Genomic DNA, 22,192 nt, shown 5'->3' with positions numbered 1-22,192 from the left:
CGACCCAATTTATTGGCCCAAAAAATATTGGCAGAACTTATCGGCTATCATTTGCTCTGTATTCCACACAGGCCCGTCGACAGAAATTTGGGGGCCCCGGGCAAGAAGCCTTACAGAGCCCCCCTCTAATATGAATTAATAGGAAGAAGGTCCAATTCTGGGACCCTAAAACTTCGGAACAACACACCCCTTTGTCCCCCTCCGTCTACTGCCCTGAACACAATCAGTACTGGCAACAACCATTAAAAAAAAGCCATCAGTTGATCTCTTGGAAGGAAAAAAAAAGCTCTCTGATACTGATAATGGAACTGATTTTTTGTTCATTAGATCAGTATTTACTCTTTGACTATAAAATGTTCTTTGCAGTGCATTTTACCTCCTTGAAATGTCTCAATATGACAAAATTGGCATAAACATTGTTAGATAGAATGAATAATTGGAATCGAACTCAGAGTAGGGGTACTAAAATGTTTAATGACACACCTTTTTGTATCTTTGAGCCCTGAAACCTTACGTCATGTCCCCTTTTTTTCCACGCCAACAGGTGGGGACTTCTACTCAGCCACCATGACGGACTTCCTGGCGAGTGATGCCGTCATCTACCGCAGTCTGGGAGAGAGCAGTCCAGTTCTGAGGACCGTCAAGTACGACTCCAAATGGCTCAGAGGTGAGGAGAGGCGCTCCGGTTCACTAAAAGGCCCCATTTCTGATCTACTACTTTTTATTATAATGTTTCCTGATCAAAAAACATCCCCGGAGTTGTGTTTTGTTTCATCCACACACGAATCAGTTTTGCGTAACGTAGGACCTTTAAACCCAAGGCAACCCCAAACTAGTCATTAAAACACCCGTATCTGATTCTTTTCCCCATGTATTTGATTAAAATGTGTCTTGCCCTATTTAAAATATGTTATATAAGCAGCTCTTGAGGGTCAAATAAGTCTGCTGCTTGCCGTTTTCAACTAATTAGCAAGTATTTTATTGTCCGATAAGCTCTGGTCTCTCGAGAGTGTGAAAAGCTCTTATAAACATGATGAACAGAATGCATAAGTTAAGTGAGGATAACTTTGGACCACTGAAAATATATACAATGAACAGTTTTTTCTGATTTTTGGAACAATCTGGCTTCATCACTGAGTTCTCTAGGCTCCTTGAAAACTGACTCTCATTGCTGTTGAGATGAGATGAGATGGATCTGTGATGGGTAGGGAGGGATGTGAGCAAGATTGTCCTGTTATTTTTTTGTTTTGTCTTATTTGATCGTTTCTTATGGAGTTTTTGTGTGTTTATCAATTGTTTATATGGTGTATGTTCTTGTTCTTTGAAAACGAGATCTCCAGGAGCTTTCACTGAATTCATTTAAGCCATTTTTTAAACACTAAACTTCATTAAAAGTAATAATCTTGCATTTACTCAATAATACTTTTTTATTGATGTAAAAACGTGCATTCTGAGCGTGAGTGGACTCGCCTCGCCACAGATCTGACATGTAACTTGGCCCTGTGGCGTCACCTGCTGTCTCTGTAGAGATAAATAAGTGTACATCACATACCTTGGAACATTCCAGGCAACATCATGGAGAAGCAGGTGACGGATCATCAGAAAAATTACACAGTGCACCTTTAAATTGAAGTAATGACCACAAATTTACTTGTCACTTTTGTATTTTCCGCACTATTAGGCGCTCTGGATTATAAGGTGCACTGTCATTAAATGGTTTATTTTCGAACTTTTTTCACAAATAAACCGCACTGGACTTTAAACGAAACACAACAGTTGGATGGGTTAGTGGGACTTTGTTTGCGCGTTCACGGTGACTCTGGGCTTTGTTCAGTTGTGGCGTGTAGGGAGGGTGCTGTCTGGGATCGCTGGATTGTTGGTGTGTTCGCAGTTCAGTTGTGTCTAGAAGTGGCACATTGCACTCACTTTTTCGGTTCGTTCCTTCGTTCCGTTCCTCGTCGGCGTGGAGTGATGAGTGTGTCTGCGGGTGTTTTTCGCTGTGCGGTCGCTGTCTGCTCCGTGTGTGTTTGCGTGCGCTGCGGGTGGTGCGGCTTTGTAGTTTACTGAAGTCGTGCAGGGACACCCGAGTGGATTCGTGTATAGGGCGCTCTGGATTGTGGGGCGCGCAGTCATTTTTTGATGGGGTTGGAGGCTTAAGAACGCGCCCTATAGTGCGGAAAAAACGGTAAATTAAGTCAACTTTTTAAACACTGAACTTCATTAAAAGAAACCATCTTGCATTTACTCATTAATGTTTTTTACTAACTTAAAAACTTGCATTCTGATCGTGAGTGGTCTCGCCTCTCCACAGATCTGACATGTAACTTGGCCCTGTGGCGTCACCTGCTGTCTTAGAGATAAATAAGTGTAATGACATACTTTGGAACATTCCAGCAGCATCATGGAGAAGCAGGTGACGGATCATCAGAAAAATTACACAGTGCACCTTTAAACTTGAAGTAATGACCACAAATTTACTTGTCACTTTTGTATTTTCTGCACTATAGGGCGCTCGGAATTATAAGGCGCACTGTCATTGATTGGTCTATTTTCGAACGTTTTTTCACAAATAAACTGCACCAGACTTTAAACGAAACACAACAGTTGGATGGGTCAGTCGGTCTTTGTTTGTTGCGTTCACGGTGACTCTGGTCTTTGTTCAGTTGTGGCGTGTAGGGAGGGTGCTGTCTGGGACCGCTGGATTGTTGGCGAGTTTGCAGTGACTCAGTTGTTCAGTTGTGGCCAGAATTGTCACATTGCACTCGCTTTTTTGGTTCATTCCTCCGTTCCATTCCTCGTCGGCGTGGAGTGATGAGTGTGGTTGTGGGTGGTGCGGCTTTGTAGTTTACTGAAGTCGTGCTGGGACACCCGAGTGGATTCGTGTATAGGGTGCTCTGGATTGTGGGGCGTGCAGTCGTATTTTGATGGGGTTTGTGGCTTGAGAGCGTGTCTAATAGTCTGGAAAATACGGTAATTTAAGTCAATTTTTTTAAACACTAAACTCCATTAAAAGAAACCATCTTGCATTTTCTTCGTTAATGTTTTTTATTGACTTAAAAACTTGCATTCTGACTGTGAGTGAACTCGCCTCTCCACAGATCTGACATGTAACTTGGCCCTGAGGTGCCACCTACTGTCTCCTTAGAGATAAATAAGTGTAATGACATACTTTGGAACATTCCAGGCAACAACATAGAGAAGTAGATGAAGGACCATCAGAAAAGTTACACAGTGCACCTTTAAATTGAAGTAATGACCACAAATTTACTTGTCACTTTTGTAAAAATTCGATTAGGTTAAGTTGCTTTACTCGTAGGTAAATTTGTTTTACAGATTTGAGAGACTGGTCCCACATTTCACATTTCATTCATCCACACTCTGCACAATAAACACATAAAAATACAATTACAAATAAAGTGTTACAGTGCTCCAGTGCAGAATGGTTCATCACTCTTGGCTAAAAATCACTATAAATATTAAATGTATAAAAAACAAGATTTTCCAAGACAGGGTACTAAAATCGATAAGTAAATAGACTACAAATTATTCATCAGTGTGATAGCAGCTGGAACGAAGCTCCTTTTAAAACCATTCGTTCTAAATCTTGGGACTAAAAATCTCTCACCAGAGGGAAGCAGCTGAATCTCTGAGTTTAGAGAAAGCACGTTTGTAAAAATACTAACCAAAATGTTTTTATTTGAGGTAGAAAAGAATCTGTTACGTGATTGTGGTTATGGTAAATTATCACATTTTTATACAACGCTTTTCCATTTTCAAGGCATTTCAACAGATTCATAGCGCACACAGCATACATCTGTGGGGGCTGGAATCACTCCGCCAACCTGTGGGTCAGTGAATCTGTTGTAGCACACTTTATTTGCTGAAAAACGCTCCATCAGAACATGACCAAATGACACCAAAGAGAGACAAAGAAATTAGGTGCAAAATTAGCAGTAGTTTTGGTCTCTTTTCTGGTTCAGAAATCGGTTAATGGCATCCCAAAAGGGTAAATTAAATGACTGTGTGAATCAGTTCCGAATAATGGGATTTTTTTTTTTTTTTTTCAGAGCACACCTGGCAACCCCTGCAGGCACTAGTGTCCCAGCACTGGTTCAAAATGAAGGGAAAACATGATTGTAGATCTCACATTCTTTTACTGTGCACTCACTTTGAGACGTCAGGTCAAACCCATTTTTACTATTGTGACTGAAAATGTCTTCATATAAATGTGGTTAGTGAAGTATAGTGTAAGTATAGTGATCATTAACAGTATTATATATATAGTGATAATAAACTGTATTATATTTGAATGTTTTTAAGTAAATCTTAAATATTTTTTTCCCTAGAAATAATAAACCTAGGTTAAAAAAAAAAAAAAAACTTTGAAGGACCCATATTATACTATTTTCTGATCTATGTTATAATGTTTACTCATCAAAAACGTATCTGGAGATGCGTTTTGTTTCATTCACACATGTTTAACACACAAATCCTGCATATTTCTCTCAGACAGAAAACACATAACACAGGAAGTGCTCCACTGTGTTTTTAAACTCCATACTATGGATGGGCATTCAATAAAATTTTCTTAATCGATCGTCGGGAGAGTTAACCATCGATTTTCAATTAATCATTAACGTTTTTATATTAAAATGATCATCATTATTATTACTATCTGCACTACTAATCTGCATAAATAAATTCAACTTTACAACATATAAACCCTAACCACTATAGAGCCACATCAGCCCGTTTGAGATTATAATGTGTTTAATGCAGCTTTGCGCAACTCTCACAGAAACGAAACTTAAAATCACATGGCTAATTTGCATAAACTAAATGAAGAAAAAACAGCTCTTGTGTGCTGATGCAGTCAACTTCTGTCGGACTAAAGGACATGACTCAGTGGAATATAAAATATAAGCACAGCAACCTACATTTGGTTAGTCGAGTTGAACGTAATCAATGAAATTCTTAATGATCAATTATTGATTAATCGACTAATCATGCCCATCCCTTCTCCATACACCTTCCACACTTTCACTAGAATCGTTTAGATGATTTCAGTCCTGGAATGGCCAAACTCTGCCAAACAAAAGGTAAAAGGTTGCTTCTTAACCTGCAAACTACCTTCACAAGGTGGAACAGAGCATTTTGGAAATGTGAACAGACTGAAAATGAAGGGTTACGCAAACATGTGTGAATGAAGCAAAACCCAACTCCAGGTCTGTTTTTGAGGAGGTAATAGCATTATAACAAGGGCGTAAACCAACTGATGAAACCAACTGATGGGTTACTTGTACTTAATTGTAGGTTGCTTTACTGGATAACAGTGATGTAGAAGTTTGTAGCAGATTTCCCTTTGCTTAATGGTGATGAGATATTTGTGAGGTCATGTACGTACATGTACATTTTTCCATGGAATATTGTCAGTAGAGTCGTGCTGGTCACAGCGCATGAGGAGGGCTTTGTTTGAGAGGTGCACTTGTGGTGATAGTCGCTCTTTTTCCATGGAGACTCATTATAAGGCAAGTTTAATTCAAGATGAAGCGGAGTAAGTTCCTTTTGAAAAGTTTATCAAAGTTTGGTGTGCAGCGTCTTCACTCACGCCTGCTCAAGCCGACATCTTCGGGTGCGGCCCTGTCCTGCCGCTTCCCCAATTTAGGCTCCACTAATGACATCACTCTGCTGCAGCCAATGAAACAGCGGCAGGAGTAACCCTGTCGTCATTTCACTGAATACATCTCAGAACATCTAATAAACAAAAAGTGAACTAAAACATGTTCAGTTAATACTATTTAGTTTGGAAAAACATTTGAATAAATGTATATTTTGGTTTATTAAAATAAAATGGTAAATATTGGTAGGGACTATTTTGTTTTCCCCAAATACTGGTTGTGACATGTCCCCACCGTCCCTATGGAAACCCACGCAATTGCATTTTAACATGGCTTAAAGCTCACATGAGTCAGTTTTGCGCAATGTAGGACCTTGGACGAAAAAAAATCTTTCTTTTTTTAACTGTTTATTTACCTTTAATTTAGTCCAACCATACATCTAATACAGCTACTAATCTGTTGTAGTGAGTGTACAGAGTTTTCAGTTCATGAATACACGATTGATTCTTTACTTTTACTATAACTATTGTGTTTAAAGATATACTGTGTAACTTTTTGTTTGGGGATCAGTCACCTGCTTGTTTCTATGGATCATTGCTTTGCTTGGAATGTTCCACAGAATGACATTAATCAGTTCTACCTTACATTTATTTAATTACAGTTGGTTTTATAGTTCAAAAAAATACCTAGAAAAATGGGCGTTCTGATTGTGAGAGGGGTCGCCTCACCACAGATCTGACCTGTAACTCGGTCTCCATGAAGATAGCAAGGTTTAATACCATGCTGTGAAACATTCCAACCAATGACGCAGCAATAACACTTCCATGGAGAAAAGCATTTGACGGAAACTCCAGAAACATTATTAAATTTTGTAGCATATCAATCAACAATAAAATCTAATTGCAGTACTGTAGATATTTATACTTTGAGAAGGGGCGTATCCTCGAATCTGGCCATAAAAGCACAACACTGCAGCTTCAGTAGTTGTGTTTTGAATAGCGTAATAATTGAAGCATATGTGTGTGATTGAGCAGATGTTTGAAATCAGATCTGACTGTTTCTATTAGTGTTTGAGCTGCTCCATTGGGCTACACTTACAGCTGTGCTCATGTAATCCTCATTATTATTTTGTCTGCTCGTCTCTTACACCTTTTCCTCCATTTCTCCAGGGCCTATTTTCAAAACACACTCATTTGTTTATCTCTGATCAGATGAGATGCTACCCGTTAAAAGCTCTCTACCTGATTGTTCCTGAACATCAATAAACAGAACCAGTATTTTTAATAAGAGTTTGCAGTGGTCTGAAGTTACTCCTCACTTATGCATCCTGATTATCCTGATTACTCACCACGATGAGTTTACAAGTGTACCATTTTGTGGCGACGGTAAAACTAAACCACAGCTAGCATGCTGACACGCACTTCTGGATTATCGGACAACAAAATGATTTATATTTAGATGTAGTGTCACAATACTACAGTTTCAGACTCAATTCTGATACTAAGAGTACACTTGATACTTGACACCGTTTCTGATAACACAATAATGATAAAAAATCTATTTATTTAGGCAAAAGAATGTGGTTTTCAACATTAAGCAGTGTTGGGGAGTAACGGATTAAGTGTACCGAAGTTATGTAATCAGAGTACAAATTATGAGCAACTGTATTCAGTTATAGTTACTGTTTCAGTGAGTGGTAATTGGATTACAGTTACTTTGTTGAACTAAATGGATTACACGGCGGTATTTTCCTGTTTTCACATTTTGGGCTATATCCCCCTTTTTTTTTTTTTTTTTTTTTTTTTCGGTAATTCCACTTATTGCCGGACACTAAACCAGGTCCAAACCAGGTCCAAACCAGGTCCAAACCAGGTCCAAACCAGGTCTAACCCAGGTCTCAACCAGGACTACAACAGGACTACAACAGGATTAAATCATGCTGCATGGACAGTGTCTCCTCCTCTTCTTCTATCAATAATATTTTTAATCTGGTTAAGTAAAGTCTGGGCTTTTTATTTTATTATATTAAAACATCTTATGTTACGATATCCTAGTCTTTGCTTCTCTACAGCAAATCAAAGTATTCACATTACATTACTCACTTTAAGTAACTTCATGGATTACGATACAAACTACATTTTGGGGTATGTAATCTGTAATCTGTAGGGGAATACACTTTAAAAGTCACCTTCCCAAGACTGACCTTAAATCATACTACAGTACTTTCTTTTCTATTCCCGTGTGGTCTTGTATGTGTGTAATCTCTCAGTGGTCCATGGGTGTATACTAGGGTGGTCCAAACAATGTGTTTTCTAGATTCTCTAGATTAGAACCCTGCATTTGGTTCCGTATCTGGACGACATGTTTAGGTCCACATTTTATGCAAATTAATAAATATTTAGAGGTTGCTCAAGACACTTGAAAATTGGCCGATACTATAACACAGTGTTTCCCAAAGTTTTTTTTCTGTGGACCCATATTTTAAAAGTCACAAACCTTCACGACCCAAGTCAATAGACATTATTCGTAATTCACAAAATAAAGGTGGTTTTGAGCATTACTGAACATTACTGAGGATATTTTATTGTTGACTGACTGAGTCGTGTCTCTCTGAACATTTAGTGATTACTCTTAATAACTGAACCAGCAATAAAAGGATCCATAAGTATCCTGAAGTGCACTGACTTTTCCGGATTTATCACCCTTCTTTTTGGACAATCAAGCAAGCATTTCTCAACTTTAGCTGCAAGTATACACGTGTTCAGGGCAGGCAGATAGGTTTCCCAGTTGAAAAACAATGCCGTAACATAGTGAACCAAATAAATAACGCGTATTCAAATAATTTGTCATTTTATTCTGCAAACACAAACTGAAACTTGCATAGAAATTACTTAGAAAGTCCATAAATGTTGCTTAGAAAGTCCATTAAGTTCAAGGAAACTTCATGCAGCTTGAGCGACCTCTAGAGCATTCCAAATATCTTCCTAAATAAATCTGTTGGATCCTAAAACCTAATGCAGGGTTCTAATCAAGGTTATCTGAAACTTCATTTTTGACCATGCTTTGACACCACGATGATGGATTGTGTATACTAGTCTATGTGTTTTTATACTTATTCTGATACAGCTCAAGATCATTCAAAAAAGGTTCATTTCTGTCCTTTTTAAATGTGACTTTTTTTAGTATCGATACTTGCTCAAATGAGTATCTAGTTTTTAAATTGATTAGTATCTGATTTACTTTTGATACAACCCAGTTTAGATGCTGAGAAGTTCACAGTGGACTTATTTTGACCTCAAGAGCTGCTTCTACGATATATCTGTACACATTTTGCTCAGATAGATGGAAAAACAGACAGGGCCTTGGAAATAACATTGTGCAGTTATTGACATGGGCTTTTTTTTTGCTTATTTGTTTCAGAGCCACATTTTCTTCACGCCATCGAGTACGGGAACTACGTGTACTTCTTCTTCAGTGAGATCGCCGTAGAGTACACCTCTCTGGGCAAAGTAAGGCCACGCTAACGGAACATCGGAGCTTTTTTGTCATTACTTCAAATATACACTCCATACTCTCCACTCTCAACAGTTACACAAACACAAACTGAGATACCCGAGCTCAAGACTGGTGAGAAAGGCAGAAAGCAAGTCCATTACGTTTTTGTTTTTTTTTTAAATATAAAACCTTTTCCTGAACCCTTTTGTACCTTTGTATTTCTTAGATTTTAAAACAATAGATTGGCAGTAAAAGGCAGTTCATCCATATTCACGAAATGCCTTGAGAACCATCATCAAATTATATTAAAAAGTACACAAATTTACTATAAGATGACAGTTTTTGTCTGACCAGTATTTGCAACAGTATTCTTTTAGACATTTACTAATTACACAACCATAAGTTTGGGTAGACAGTCTTATTCAAAGTTTTTATTTTTGTATATTTATGTTCCCTACTTTATGCATTGCACATACATATCCAATTAAACTTAAAACTTACTTAAAATTATTTACATTGTTGATTCTCTGAAGGCATTTGAATTATGAATGACGCATATGGAATGTAGCAAACAAAAACGAAACTCAAAATAACAAAACTTGCTTTAAATTTGAAAAAATAAAATAAAATAAAATAGCCACTCTTCACTCTGAACCCTCGTTTGCACTTTTGGCATTTTTTTTGACCCTGACATGGCACAGAGATGAAGTGAAAACCATTCCAGGAGACTTTAAGAAGCTCATTGAGAGAAGGTCAAAGGTTTTCAGCTCTTGTATATAAGTTCCATATTTTCTACATTGTTAATATTCATTCCAGTAAAACGTTTGAACCCACTTTTTCATTTATTTTAATTTACTTCTGTATTTCCATGATTATTTCCATTGTTCATTCTCAAACGAATGACGCATATGGAATGTAGCAAACAAAAAAACAAACTCAAAATAACAGAACTTGCTTTAGATTTGAAAAAATAAAATATCCAGCCTTTGCTCTGAACCTTTGTTTGCACTTTTGGCATTTTTTTTGACCCTGGTGTGGCACAGTGGTGAAGTGAAAACCATTTCAGGCAACTTTAAGAAGCTCACTGAGAGAAGGTCAAAGGTTTTCAGCTCTGTCGACAAAGCAGAGCGTGGATACTTTGAGGATTTGATTATAACATTTAAACATATTTAGTTCAGTTATGTAACGTTTTTTTGTTTTTACTCCATAATTCCATATATCTTGCTTCATATATTTGATGGAATTTGCATGTTTTGAAAATGCAAAAAGCAGAGGTGGGGATTTGCAAGTTGTGACTTAGACTTGACTCAGACTCAGTCACTATTTTTAGGACTTGAGACTTGATAAAATGGACTAAGATTTGGGACTCGACTTGGACCTGAAGCTCAGTGACTTGGAACTTGACTCAGACTTTAGGCCTGTGACTTGAGAAGGCTTGATGCTTCCCCTAAAAATATATTTTTATACGTTTCTCAAACTCCCACTTCTCTATTTATTACTCTGGATGTAACTGAAGTACTATGGTATCCTCAAATGTACTACAGCAATATAAAGTACAGTAACAATTAGGGGTGGGCGATATATATCGATATTTTAAATATATCGAGATATTTTTTAAACTCGATATGAATTCTGACATATCGTATATATCGATATAATGCTTATATTCAATTTTGATTTCGCCGCTTCGCTTGTTTACCTTCTCTCTCGTCGCCTCCGCGTCCCCGCCTCCCTGACTTTGCGCGCTCTTGTCTCCTTCACTCCTCACTATCGCCGCGAACACCGAAAGTTGGTGCCAGTGAAAAGCTTCAAGGCCATCAGCAGCACATCCTCATATTCCACAGAGTCTCGTCCTTTAGCCTGAAAGAAGCTAAACGGCATGAGCGGCACGTGGAGTGCGCTGTTTATGCAAATTAGCCATGCACTTAAGTTTCGTTTCTGTAAAATGTAAACACGTGCGCAAACGGACTGATGTGGCTCTAGAGTCGTTATGCTTTATATATTGTAAAGTTTATTTATGCAGAAGAGTTTAATTAATAATCTGTTGCAGTGTAACTTGTACAACAGTGTTTGGAATCGTTGGGTTTGATCTGCAGTGGATTGTGGGATTAAACCTCAGAGCTCCTTACTGCTGGATAAGAACATGGATCTGTTAAAATAAGGAACCTTCTGAGCTTCTTCTGCTAAATGAGCTCATGGTTCTGGCTCTGGTCTGGATAACAGAGTTAATGCAAAGATGAGCTTGTGTTGAGTTGTTTTATTTATGAATGAAAAGAAGGAAATATGTATTATTTCTTTTATTTTACAGTTAAATTATTATTTATGTAATTAGGGTTTTTTGTAATCTTAAATGTTCCTATATGAACTGCTGACCTCTTACACTTCAATAAAAAAAAGACCTTGTGGAATTTGGCAGATTTGTTTTTGCAGTTTTCAATTTTAGGGGGTTATTTTTTCTTGAACATATATCGAGATATATATCGTATATCGAGATATAGCAAAATATATCGAGATATATTTTTTGATCCATATCGCCCAGCCCTAGTAACAATACAATATAACAGAGGGAACTACAAAAAACATGATCCTTCCATTTTAGCGCAGGCTATACGACAAAATAACTGCACTTTTAAATCTTATTTCTTTCTGTTCTGACTGTAATAATTCACACTCTTGTCAAGACCTTTAAAAAGGAAACAGTAGCATTTCTGTAACTCTTATAGAAATGTATAAATATACCATGACTTTTAGCTTAAAGTTCATATAAATTTATTTGGTTCTTTGGTTTAAAGATTTGAAATGACTTGAAGCTCAAAGCAGACGACTTGGACTTGACTTGGACTTATGGGCCAGTGACTCGGGAATCGACTTGGACTTGACTGTATTTGACTTGGGACATGAGGTCAAAGACTTGAGACTTACTTGAGCCTTGCAAAACAACGACTTGGTCCGACCTCTGGTAAAAAGTAGTAAACAAAGAAAAAAACACACATTAAACAAAAGGGTGTGTCCAAACTTTTGTTGTGTACATACTGAAGATATAATATATGAGACAAGATGTATGAAATTATGAAGGCATGAAAAAAAAATCAGCCTTTGCTTTGTTGACAGTGCTGGAAACTCTCAACCTTCTCACACTGAGCTTCATGAAGTCATCTGACATGGTTTTCTCTTCACAGGGAGTTAAAAGCCAAGAGCGCTGAAGCCCTAAAGCACTGAACAAAACAAAGGGCCAAGTTAAGACGAATCAAAAATATAAAACATGTGTGGAGTCAATTCACAGTTTTTGTTTACTGCATTCCACACGTGTTCATTCACAGTTTTGATGGTTTCAGTGTCAATGTAAACAGACATGAAAACAATGAAAACCATAACATGAAAAAGCCTGTCCACTTTTGACTGCTCGTGCATTTGTATTCATCTTTTGAGTTTATTGTATCTGGCAACAAGTTTACTTCGATTCTGTATATCCACACCACCAGGCAAAAGTAAACCTTGTCCATGCATTGAATTTGTAACAATAATCACTTTTCTTTTCAAAGGGCCCATCTTACCCTATTTCAGATCTGTGTTATAATGTTGTTTCGTCATCATAAACAAACCTGGAGTTGTGTTTTGTTTCATTCACACAAACCCTGCAGAGTTAAGCTGAGTCCTTCTCTCAAACTGAAAACATGTGGTGATACAGGAAGTGCTCCACTATGTTTTTAAACTCGATACACCTTCACTAGAATCATTTGGATAATTTAAGACATCACAAGGTGGAACAGGGAAGGTTTTAGCCAGGCTTTTTCCACTTAGTGCCTCTGCTCAATTTAATTTCTCTCCAGCGACTAGATCAGGAATCAGAACACACGAGACAATTTGCAAGAAGAAGTTGTAGACCCTGCACTGGCCAATCAGTGAAGAGCTGTGAAGCCATGACAGGATCCCTTTTGTGGTACAGCACAACAGTAAACAAAGCGGTCGAGATGGATGTAGATGAAGCCAGACATTCTGTGATGGCAACGATTCCTGAGGGGAAAGACGTTATTGTCCTTCTTCCTACGGGATTTGGGAAAAGCTTAATATACCAGTTGGCCCTGTTAGTAGAACATTACATACATCATGAACAAACAGCAGCAATTTAAAAAAGTACCCGCCTACTGTCGAGTGAACGAATCCTAATGCTGCGAGGTCAGACGGTTTCCACGAAGTGAAACCGGCTGATGAAGCAGGCTAGGAATATTTAGCTTTGGAGATGTAGACAGACTAATAATAAAGAAGTACTCAAACATGTGTGATTGAAACAAAACGCAACTCTGGGTATGTTTTTGAGAAGGTAACAGCATTACAACATGTCTTAAAAGGTGCATTGTGTAACTTTTCTGGTAGAGGGTCCATCAAATGCTTTTCTTCTTTGAGATGTTATTGCTTTGTTTGGGATGTTTCAGAGTATGGTATAACCTATGCACACTAAACCAGGCCCAAGTTACAGGTCAGATCTGTGGCGAGACCTCACCCCATGCCTGTTTTTCTAGGTATTTTTGAGCTATAAAACTATTTGTAATTGAATAAATGTAAGGTAGAGCTGTTTAATGTTATACTGTGGAACATTTCAGGCAGAGTGATGACATCTCCATAGAAACATGCAGGTGACAGAGCCCCAGCCAGAAAGTTTTGAACCTTTATTTGAGTGGGTCTATGATTTCTCGAAGTATTAAAATAGAAGTTTATAGACTCTACGAGTACAGTTGGTTCACGATATCACACTGACTGTTGTGTCTCTGTTCAGGTGGTGTTCTCCCGTGTGGCTCGCGTCTGTAAGAATGATAATGGAGGGTCCCCCCGGGTGCTGGAGAGGTACTGGACCTCTTTCCTCAAAGCCCGGCTCAACTGCTCGGTGCCTGGGGACTCCTTCTTCTACTTCGACGTGCTCCAGTCTCTCACCAACGTCCTGCAGATCAACCACCGCCCCGCCGTGCTCGGAGTGTTCACCACGCAAGCCAACAGGTCAGACTGGGACACAGATGAGGATAGTAGCAGTAAGAGTAGCAGTCAGTCATCATATTTGTATAGCACTTTTAAAACAGCCAAAGCTTTCCAAAGTGCTGAACTAGTTTTTGAGTCACTGTAGTTACTTATTCAATCTGGGTTATGTGGTTGGCCTTGGTCCATCAGGGGACTAAGATGGAAATTAGCTTTGGCTACAGTCCTGCATATTTACAAGTACATGTTTGTTTTTTGCATGATTCTTGTCTTTTAATATGCGGGGGCTCTTTAATAAATAAATACAAATACAATCTTCTACAGCTCAAATCTTATCGTTATACAGAAAAATGAACCAAACATTCCTCACTGGTACAATGAAAAATACACACGATAAATGTTGATCCACGCCAAAATGTGTTCCAGCGACTATTTATTGAACCAAACTGCGCAGTGACATTTTTTTTCTTTTATCCCAGTATCCACCTTATTCCGCCATGCCCTCTTTTGTCTCGAAATGCTCTTAAACCTTTTTTTTTTTTTTTGTGGCGATAATTTCGATTAAACGGAAATAGCATTCATGTCAATTCAGAATTTGGAAAACGTTTTGCATCTTAAATATGACATTAAGTTGTTTCATTTGTGTAAAAAGTGCAGTGTGGCTTGTCAGTGCACATGAAAACTGAACAGATTCTCTGGGTACTTTAAAACAGCTTTGTAGTCCGTATTGCACTTATTTATGCAAGGAACATCTGTCTGTGTCTCCTCCTGTTGGGTTGTTGGTTTGTTTGTCTGTTCGTCTGTTCCATGCATAACTCTTGAACCACTCATCCAACTAATCAATAAGTGTCAAACTTATGGTACAGGTGTGTGCAGTGCAAAGTTTCAAGTTGTTAGGGCAAAAAATGCGAAAGATCTGGTTTGATGTAAAGATCATCCGACAGCGACGCCCATAGCAACTTCCGGGAATAAGCTGTCTGCATTTAATATAAAACTAAGACGTCGTTTACACTAAAACGAGTCTGCGTATCACCAATGGGAAACGATCTGCATCCAGACATGTCGTCTCTGTGTCCGCAAGCCTTCCCCATCCACACAGCTTTGAGCATATTTGTTTACGTTTTACAGAAACAAAACTTAAAACGGCATGTCTAATTTGCACAAACTAAGTGCTCAAAAAACAGCTCGCTGTTGTGCGCTGATGCGGTTCAGCTTCTGTCGGACTAAAGGACATGACTCAGTGTATTATATGTGTTCTTTCTCTGACAGAGGAATGTTCTGCTGATGGTGAGTCTGTTCGGTGCTTCTATCACGTTGGAGATGGTTCATGTGAAACTTTTCAGAAATTATACGTCAGCATGTCGTACGCATAGACTGGACATATATTCTAGCCTCTTAGCATTTTGGCGGTGAATTACTTCGCAGAGTACAGACCTACATCAGTGTATCAGTGTTTTCAGGTGTCCACACAGTGCCAGATCAGATCCGTACGCAGATGAATTCGTGGGAGCTGGCAGCAGCAGATCGTTCCGTCTCTGGAGCCGTTTTCAATCGGATTAGTGAACACTGCATCTGCAACGAAAACGACTCGAATATGTACTAGTGTGGACAGGGCCAAAGGTGCTGTTTGCATGCTAGTTGTTGTTAGCAAGGACTTGATGCACAAACTTTGCTCTGACCTGTGAAAGTTGTGAATAATTAGGATGCTAGGATTGCATAAGTAAGTGAGTACACCGTGAACTGTGTAAAATGAACTAATTCTGTTTTAAGTAAGAAAAAGTCAGGTACAGCGCCTAAAACTTTAAAACTGTCTTAAATCCAGCCAAGCAGCCCCGACTTTGTGCTCCCCTCATGTACTTTCTCCTCTCTCTCCCCTCCTGCAGCATCACAGGCTCAGCAGTCTGTGCCTTCTACATGGACGACATCGAGAAGGCCTTCAGCGGCAAATTCAAGGAGCAGAGGAACAGTGAGTCTGCCTGGACCCCGGTGCCCGAGGAGCAGGTCCCCAAACCCAGGTATGAGACTTTAGAAACTTTATAGAAAATATATGAGGCCTTTTTGTGGCTTTAGTTTCCTTTTGGTCAACTTTGGGATAAGCGTTTCATAACATAAATGTCCTATATTACTCAAAATCGACTCTTGTGATCTTTAAGTCATGTTGTAATGTCGTTACCTCCTCAAAAACATACCTGGAGTTGTGTTTTGTTTCACTCATTTGCGCAGGAGCTCCCTCTGCTGTCAGCAACGGGAATGAACAATGAGAAATAAAAACAAAATTAAGCCCTTGTTGCCTTTGTTGTGAACACATTTTGACTGCAGAATGAGTTCAGTGATGCTTTATGGACTAAAACTGAGCAGGAGAAGTCCAGATTTTTACCTGTGATGTAACAATTCAGGCAAAATTGAGACTAACAATAGGTGTTAACTTCGAAACTATCTCATCAGTCACATCACAAGGTGGAATTTTGAGCTTTGGAGATAGACATCCTTTTAATTCAGGGTTGCTCAATCGTGTGAATGACTCAAAACTTAACTCTGGGTATGTTTTGGAAGGTAACAACATTCCAACATGATTAAAGAGTCAATTTTGCATAATATATGAAAATTTGGGAAAAATATCTAATTGAGATTTGAAAGAATTAGAATTGCTTTCCTAATAGGATTCTGTTGACAAAAACCCTGAAATATAAGCCAACAAATTAATACAAGAATCACATTTCAGAACATGTTTGCACAGAGCTGAAATGCAAGGTTAGAATGTTCTGTTGTGCGTGACAGATATTATGGTAAATAGCCGCCTTTTACCAGTTTTGTCCGTTCAAATCTGGATTCGACTGAGGTGAATCTTGCAGTCCTTCCCTGAATACCCGACAGAAACACGGCGCAGACATGTTTATCGTCCCCTCCGCACAAAAGAAGCGCTCCCTGGCACCTGCCCGTCCCTCCTGCCACAGTCCAGCAGCTGCCAGGGCCTTGTACATCTGCAGCAGAACAGTGAACACAGCATCGTGTGTTTACTCCTCACATGGCACAAGTGTGAGCTGTCGGGAGCAGGCTGCCAAGTGTGTGTGAAGGCGACAGGAGCAGACAGGTGACCAGTGGTTAAGAAAATGAGCAGTAAAAGAGGGGTTAGGGTCAGGACAGTGCAGTGCAGTTTGGGATGGAAGTCTGCTAGAGTCTGGATTAGAAAAGGTGGGGGGTGAAATGTTCAGTGGTCACATTTTTTATAAAGCGATTTTCCACCTTCAATCACTCAAAACGCTTTACAAAGGTGGTGTATGTAAACCAGAGCTCTCCATTCTGTAGCACAGAAGATACCAGTACCTCTCTTCTTAATGCCTGTTGCATTTGGAAATGTATTAACTTTGTGCACTAATAATTCTATTTTATTTTGACTTGTGCATTTGCATTTATATAATTACATCTTATTTCACATATGTCTCTTGCTATCTTTTTTGCTACTTATTTAGAATGTATTATTACCAATTATCTATATTTTTTTACTCTTTGTTATTATATTATATTGTGAGGTATGAGCTACTGTGTCCAAATCATTCCCCTTGTGGATCAATAAAGTTTGTTAGTCTAGTAATTAGATAATGGTTTATGTTTTACAGGCATCTAACGCTGCCGCATTTAAGGCTTGCCCTGTTTTTTACACTGATTACATTTCTTGTGGCTACAAAGACTGGTAGCTCTCTGGCATTTTTGTTTTGTAAAAGTAGCTCACCAGAGGAAAAAGGCTGGAGACCCCTGATGTAAACTGTACACTTGTTTAAAAAAGGAACTGCAATCACTGACCCTGTGTTACCAGAGCCTTAACCTGCAGATACAACACGTACAAGTTTTTGTCATTCTCAGTATTTGGACAGGCCATGCCTCATGTCTCTGAATCTCCTGAATTTTGAGCTGCAGAGGCTGCACTAGCACTGATTCATGATTGGCTGGGCTTTAGGTAGTGACCATTCAAATCAGAGAGAAGCTTTTTAGGTTTAAACACACTGAATTTCAGCATTGAAACTAACAATCCAAATGAGAGACTCACGTGAGGCTCATTCTGCTTTCTGATTGGATAATGGGATTAAGAACCAAAACACCAAATTATGAGAAGTTGACGACTTGCCCATCATGTCTAGTGTTTTTGCAATTAAGAATAAATTACATAAACTTCACATTGATATCGGTGAAAACAATATTTGATTTGATCATGTTTACTTCGTATCCAGGGACGCAGATGGGCCATGTTTATAAAGTTTGAATTACAAATACACACCCTTCCTTTGGAATTGCTTGAAATAATTATGTCCATCTTGATTTGAGTAAATTTGAGAAACAACAGCAAAAATGATTACATTTAGTCAGCTGGACGTCATCTTGCAGTGGTGGAAGAAATATTCAGTTTTGTTAAATGAAAAATAAACCCTCAGCCTTTTTGACAGTTCTCAAACTATAAAACAATATGGTGTAGAAAGTACAGATACTTGCTCTCAAATGTAGTGAAGTACAAGTAAAAAGTATCCACTTTAAAATGTATATAAGTAAAGTACAGATGCCTAAAATGTGTACTTAAAAGTGCAATGTGTAACGTTTCTGGTGGAGGATTCACCACCTGCTTTTTTCCAGATGTTACTCCTTTGTCTGGAATGTTTCACAGTATGGCATTAAACATTTCTGTCATTATGGAGACCAAACCAGACCAAGTTACAGGTCAGATCTGTGAATAGGCAACCCTGCTCACAGTCAGAATGCCTGTTTTTCTAGGTGTTTTTAAGCTATAAAACCACCTGTAATTGAAGAAATGTAAGGTAGATCTGTTTAATGTCATATTGTGGAACATTTGAAGCAGAGCAATGACAAAGGTGACAATGAGCAATGACAAGAAGGTGATGGACCCCGAACCGAAACGTTACACAGTGCTCCTTTAAGTACAGTACTTTTTTTTTTTTTTTTTTACTTTGTTACATTCCACCACTGTCCTCTTGCCTATGAAACAAGTCACATTCCACTATTGTACAACTTGACCCTATCTGGCAATTTCACGGTGTAACTTCTCAGAATGAGTGCAGAGCTTGGGGACCCTCTCAAGAACTCGCTTCATGATCGGGCCTCTTTGCATTCTGTCAGGAGAGCCAACTGCTTTGTGCCTGTATTGTAGTATAATGTAAAGTGCTTTTTACCAAACTTGAATGCATTAGTAATAATTGATGTAGTAAATCCGCTGTGTACCAGACTGCTCCCAGCGCTCTGAACATTAAATTGATGGCGCAGTCTTTATTTGTGGAGACTTGGCACGCTTATCTACAATATAATGTAGACATTTATTATCACAGGACAGAATTTGGCTTGCGATGTTTTGTTCCTTGGTTTCTTTTAATTATAATATTAGATGCAACGAAGTGCGTTTTGAATTATGACCTGATGCTTTTTTATTTTGCAAAGATTCAAATAAGCTGATGCTGCTACGACTGGTTTGGTTCACTGTGTAACTTTTTGGTCTGGTCTCCATGGAGATGTAATTGCACTGCCTGGTCTGTTCCACCTTGTGATGTCATGTGATAATACAGGAAGTGCCCCACTGTGTTTTTAAACTCCACACACCTTCATTAGAATCATTTGGATAATTTCAGTCCTGGAATTGCTAAACATACTAAACAAAAGTTAGAAGATAGCTGTTAACTTGAAAACTACCTTTTCATGACATCACAAGGTAGAACCGAGCATTTTGAGTTTTGGAGATGTAGATAGACTAATAATAAAGACTTACTCAAACATGTGTGAATGAAATAAACCACAACTCCCTATACTGTATTTTTCAGATTATAAATTACTCCAGAGTATAAATCGCACCAGCCAAAAAATGCGTAATCAAGAAGAAAAAAACATATATAAGTTGCACGGGACTATAAGTAACATTTCTTGGGTGAAATTTATTTTATAAAATCAGAGACCAGGAACCGACATTTCATCTTGAAAGGCAAGTTATAATAATATAACAACAGAATAGAGAACGACAGGTTTTTAACATAACATATTGAGAATTTTTCAGATAACTGTGGCACAAACAACATAACAAGTTTACCAAACACTCCATCTCACTCCAAATCACTAAATCCAGTGTCACTTCTGAACAACTCAGCGACATTGCTGGAATTATTCTGGCCTTCTGAATACTGACAGGATGGTTTCGATTGTCACTGAAGTTCAGGATTTGTCGATTCATCCAGTGACTTCCAGGAAAGTTGCACGACACACCCGCCCGGTTGCCGTGAAGCTGTGTTCTCCATCCTCTTTCCGCCAGTCCCTCACAAGCTCACTCCAAACTTCCTTTCTGCTGCTCGATTACAGTTTTCGGCTGAATATTTCACTATTTGCAGCAGAACAATGTCTTTTTCTGCAGGAGACATGCGCAGAAGAATGTGAAGTGACAGTGGTACAGGATTAATAGTAGTACTAGATACTTACACACAAGCCTAGAGCGCCCTCTCGCAGCTGTCATTCTGAAAATTTTAATATATAAGTCGCACCGGAGTATAAGTTGCAGGACCACCCAAACCATGAAAAAAAGTGCCACGTATAGTCCGAAAAATACAGTACTCAAACATGAGTGAATGAAACAAAACAAGTCTGAGTATGTTTTCGAGAAGGTAACACCATTCTAACATGGCTTAAAGCTCACAAGAGTCAATTTTGTGTAATATATGACCTTTAAGTGAGGAGTAACTTTGGCTCGCTGCAAACTGTTTAAAATGAACTACTTTTGTTTTTAGATCTGGTACAAAGGTGCATTGTGTAACTTCTCTGGTGGAGGATCTGTCAAATGTTTTTCTCTATGGAGATTAAATGTTGCACTTCTTCTTCTAACCGTCTTCTTCATCTCTGTGTTGTCCAGACCCGGGTGCTGTGCGGGGGAGGGCTCTGCTGCTTCGTACAAATCCTCCACCACGTTCCCCGATGACACTCTGACCTTCATCAAGTCCTACCCCCTGATGGACGAGTCTGTGCCCTCTGTCAACGACCGGCCCTACTTCACCCGCACCACCAGCAGGTACGCTTCATGTACACAAGGGAGGTGTACAGAGTGTATTGTTGTAGAAAAAAAAAAATCTATATATTTCTTGATGATAAATAATTAATCCATTTGCAAAGCCCGCTGAGTTTTTGGAATACAGACAAAGATTTATTCTTGTTACAGCAGAAATGGACAGGGCCTGCACTGGTCAGAGACCAACAGCCTCTCCTTATAGCACGCTAACAATAGTGGTGAAGAGAAGAAGAAAAGAGGTGAAGAGGTAGATGTAGAAGTAGTAGCAGTAGTAGGATTGTAGTAGTGGCAGTAGTTGTTGTAGTAGAAGTAGTAGTTGTTGTAGTGGTAGTCACTGTAGTAGTTGTAGTAGTTGTTTGTTGTAATGGTAGTTGTAATAGTAGGGGTAGTTGTAGTTGTAGTACTAGTAGTTGTTGTTGTAGTTGTAGTCGTAGTCATTGTAGTAGTCGTAGTCATTGTCGTAGTCGTAGTCATTGTAGTAGTTGTAGTCATTGTAGTAGCTGTTTGTTGTAATAGTAGTTGTAGTTGTGGTACTACTAGTAGTAGTTGTTGTTGTGGTTGTAGTCATTGTAGTAGTAGTAGTTGTTATTGTAGTTGTCGCAGTTGTAGTAGCAGTAATTTTTGTTTGACTCTTTATTTCAAACATGTATCTTCTACATATAATACAAATTAAGCAAGGCAAAGAAAGTACATTAAAAATTGTATAAATATCCTACATAAAATAAAATAAAAATGAATATTTCAGAAGTACAGTGTTGTTGTAGTAGTAGTAATTGTTGTACTTCTATTTGTTGTAGTAGTTGTTGCAGTAGTGGTGTTAATGATGGTGGTAGTAGTAGTTGTAGTAGAAATAGTAGTAGTAGTAGTAGTAGTTGTTAGTAGTAGTAGTGGTAGTAGTAGTTGTAGAAGTAGTAGTAGTAGTATGTGTTGTTGTAGTAGTAGTTGTAGTTGTAGTGGTTGTTGTAGTAGTAGTAGTAGTAGTAGTAGTAGATGTTGTTGTTGTAGTAGCAGTAGTTGTTGTTGTAGTCGTTGTAGTAATTATTGCTATAGTAGTTATTGTTGTTGTAGG

General features: G+C 38.5%; 1 protein-coding gene across 2 annotated transcripts in view; it reads left to right on the top strand.

The window, feature by feature from the left end:
* Positions 1-22,192, top strand: part of sema6e (sema domain, transmembrane domain (TM), and cytoplasmic domain, (semaphorin) 6E) — a 501,529-nt gene that overhangs the window by 364,916 nt on the left and 114,421 nt on the right. For both annotated transcript variants that reach the window (XM_055163313.1, XM_020924606.2), the window contains 5 exons: positions 545-667; positions 9,039-9,127; positions 13,888-14,105; positions 15,965-16,096; positions 20,971-21,126. In XM_055163313.1, coding sequence (XP_055019288.1) covers positions 545-667; positions 9,039-9,127; positions 13,888-14,105; positions 15,965-16,096; positions 20,971-21,126 — 718 coding nt within the window. The remainder of the gene's footprint in view (positions 1-544; positions 668-9,038; positions 9,128-13,887; positions 14,106-15,964; positions 16,097-20,970; positions 21,127-22,192) is intronic.

Source organism: Boleophthalmus pectinirostris, unplaced genomic scaffold (assembly GCF_026225935.1).
Source record: "Boleophthalmus pectinirostris isolate CB_2022bp ecotype Guang Dong unplaced genomic scaffold, ASM2622593v1 HiC_scaffold_6, whole genome shotgun sequence".
NCBI classification, from domain to species: Eukaryota; Metazoa; Chordata; class Actinopteri; order Gobiiformes; family Gobiidae; genus Boleophthalmus; species Boleophthalmus pectinirostris.
This window is presented reverse-complemented; position numbering and strand designations above follow the sequence as displayed.